Source organism: Hydra vulgaris, chromosome 08 (assembly GCF_038396675.1).
Source record: "Hydra vulgaris chromosome 08, alternate assembly HydraT2T_AEP".
Lineage (NCBI taxonomy): Eukaryota > Metazoa > Cnidaria > Hydrozoa > Anthoathecata > Hydridae > Hydra > Hydra vulgaris.
In genome coordinates, this window is record NC_088927.1 from 19,305,861 (window position 1) to 19,309,432 (window position 3,572).

A 3,572-nucleotide genomic window follows, 5' to 3' on the forward strand; every position below is an offset into this window, starting at 1 on the left:
ACCTTAAACATGAACATCAATGGCACTTATTCAAAAACGGCAAGCCTGAAAAAGACTCGTTTAATGCCTTTATAAAAAGATGTTCAAAAGAAATTTCAACAAGAAAAGCGGATAACTTAGCATCTGAAAGAGTCGCATCTTGTACGCCAGAAATAAATGATCGTTATTTTGAATGCGTCGCCAAACAATGTCAACAGACTGGTATAACTTCTGGGTCGCGTATGATGTTTTACGCGCTTGCATGCAATCGCTGGTTTTCAGTGCATTGGCTTATTTCCACTTAATAAAAACAACATAAATCATAAGACATTAGCAATCACACAACAACTCATAACGCATATGACGCGTATGACGCATGATTTATAACACAATGATGTTTAATCGACCTTCATGAACTTTAGCAGCCTCCGCAGCACCTATACCATCTTGCTCATACACAGTTTCATCATCTTCCACAGCTGCCGCAGCACCTAATCCAACTACACACCGATTACCAGCTTTCTCAACTTCATCACCTATTACCATCTTTCTCAACTATACCAGCTTCTAACGGGTGATGTAAAAGTTATCGGACAAATCCTAATATCATTATTTGAGCATAATAATTAGTTTTTGTGGTTTTATGCGTAGACATAAACGTTCTATAAAATAAAAACTTTATTATTTGAAACACAATTATTTAAAATGAGGTTAAATGCAGCTGGACGAGAATCTTTTCAAAAGTAACTAAAAATGTTTTTTTTAAATAAACCTAATATAAAAAAAAAAATTAAAATCGTAAATCATTTTGACAAGGAAGGATTTGCTCGAAGTACAATATATGAAAATCTAAAAAGACTTGAAAATGTTCAATCGTTTTCTGATAGAAAGCACCCTGGTTGTCCGACATCCTGGACTAGAGAAAAGAAAGCTGAATTAACGAGACTTGTCAACGATCAAAAAGGGGTCAGTCAGAGAAAAATAGGTATTAAATTCGGTGTATATCAATTGACAATTAGTCGTCAGTTAAAAAACATGAATATTAAATATAGAAAACGTGAAAAGACTCCAAAATACACTATAGAACAACAAATAAAGGCAAAGAAAAGAAGCAGGAAACTAGTTAACCAATTCTATAACACAAAATCGCTTCCAGTCATCGATGACAAAAAATACTTTTGTTTTGCAGGGGACAACATGCCTGGAAATTCTGGATACTACACAAACAACAAAAAGACATGCCCAGAAAGTGTTCGTTTTATAGGAAAAGAGAAATTTCCAAAAAATTATTAATGTGGATAGCCATATCTGACCGTGGTATGTCCGAGCCATTGTTTCGCACTTCCAAGGCTGTAGCGATCAATTCATCAATCTATATTAATGAATGTTTAGAAAAACGACTTCTTCCATTTATTCACAAGTATCATGGAGACTTTAACTATTTATTTTGGCCAGATTTAGCAAGTTCTCATTATTCTAAAGATTCTCTAAATTGGATGGACCAATATGTCTATTACGTTGATAAAGAATCCAATCCCCCAAAGGTGCCTCAAGCACGACCAATTGAAAATTTTTGGGGACATTTGGCACAAAAGGTTTACGAGGGAGATTGGCAAGCCTCAACAGAGCAAGTTTTGATTGATTGCATTAAACTAAAACTACAAGAAATTGATTTAAACTTTTTACAGTCGCATATGAAAGGCGTCAGAGCAAAATTGAGATCAATTGCAGATGGTGGTGTTTTTTCATATAAAAAATAATATATTTTTATTAAAAGATAAATGCTTTATTTAAAAAAAATATAATAGTAGTTTGTTTTTTTATTTATAAATAAGTTATTGACATTTTTATTTTGTCCGATAACTTCCGCATCACCCGTTAGTTTTGATAGGTATCAATAGGTCATGTGATGAGTGTCGCAAAAACAGTATCGAGATAGAGTTGAAGCAGTTTTTCAAGCCAGAAATTAATCGCATGTTAAGAAACCAAAGCAGTGCAACAAATCAAAACTTGGAGCAAACCCGAAGAAAACGTGATTGAGTTCCTCAAACAAAAAGATCAAGAAAAAGCAACAAAGGCAGCCGTGAAAGTTGTTAAACTTAACGCTAAGCGACGACTCTCTATAGCAACTACTCAAATGGCTGAGCATAACAATGCTGAGCAACCTCAGCAAAACAATAATAAAGAACAAGTACCGGCAGCCAAACGAATAAAAGTTGCAAAACGTAAAAAGTGGAGAGTGCAGTTACACACAGAAATGTTGCAATGCGAGAATTCAATGTGTCGGGAACGGTTGTGCAAAGAAACGTGTTTACCAAAGAAATATGTAGTTGGAACTAAAGTATTTTGCTTGCAAAAAATGTAAAAACTTTAATATAGTTTCTTAAATATAGGTAGTGTTAAAAAAAAATAATAAAAAAGTTAAATTTTAAAAATGTCAATGTTTTTTCAAGCGTGCGGTTTTATCAGAATCCTAATACCGCACCATTTTTTTTACTTGACATTTAATATTTTCAATAACTTTATAATTTTATTTTTAACATGTATTTATATTATCTTAAGTAGTTTTTTGTTACCTATCTAGTAAAAAAAAATTGAAAAAAATAAAAATAAAAAAGTTATTCATTTTTTCATGATAAGTTTTTTTTAATTTTTATTGTGACCTTTATAGGGTATTGTTGACCTGGTTTTACTCTATACATTTTTAAAACACTTTTTTAAATTTTTTATTTTTATAAAAACTTCTCGAAAACACAACATCGTTTACCGAAAAAAATCTGTAAGTTTTCCTAACACTTTTGGAAGTCACTTAGCCCAAGTTTTAGTTTTTATAATTTTTAATTTTTTATAATATCTAATTTATATAATTTATTTAATATTTTGATAAATACATATATAAAAAGCAGGTGCGGCAACGTGCAGTTATCGCTCATTATTTGCCCAAAATTATATCTGCATAACAACAGTTTAGTTTTTTTAACAAAGGAAAAAGTTTTTATTATTAAAAAATTTCCAACCCATCGTTTCCATTTTTTTTTTCTATGTATTTCTGAGATAACGCTTTTAACGGATTTTGTCAACGTAAAGCAAAACAAAAACTCCGAGCGACAATTAAATAACAAATAGGGTCATAGTTTATGGGTTTTTTTTAAAAAAAGTGTTGACAAAAACCCGGGATAAAAATATCTTGCGTACAGTTAATAAAAAACTAATGCCAAAAATAAAAATAAAAAAATTTATGTTAAGCTACCGAGAATTAAAATTCTATTAGTTAAAATTCTATTCTATTCTATTAATTAAAATTCTAAAAATCTGCATATTAAATCACTACCGTGATTTAAAGTTGCATATTTATGACAAGATAAAAATCAATAAAGAACACAAAAATAAAGATTAAATAAACGAATTTAACGAGTTTTCTAGCTCTAATTAACGAATAAACGAGCTTTCAAGCCTTAGTTAAAGTAATTACGAATATGGCTTCCATATATTTTAGAAAAATATCTCTAGTTATCGAATAAACGAGCTTTCAAACTCTAGTTACAGTAATTACGAGTATGGCTTCCATATATTTTAGAAAAAAATCTCGGATT

The 3,572-nt window shown here is 30.6% G+C and overlaps 1 protein-coding gene across 1 annotated transcript; it reads left to right on the forward strand.

Annotated features, from left to right (window-relative positions):
* The first annotated feature begins 1,271 nt into the window (after window positions 1-1,271).
* Window positions 1,272-1,739, forward strand: LOC136083097 (uncharacterized). The gene has a single exon (XM_065802505.1). The coding sequence runs from the start codon at window positions 1,272-1,274 to the stop codon at window positions 1,737-1,739; it is 468 nt and encodes a 155-aa protein (XP_065658577.1).
* The last annotated feature ends 1,833 nt before the right edge of the window (window positions 1,740-3,572 follow it).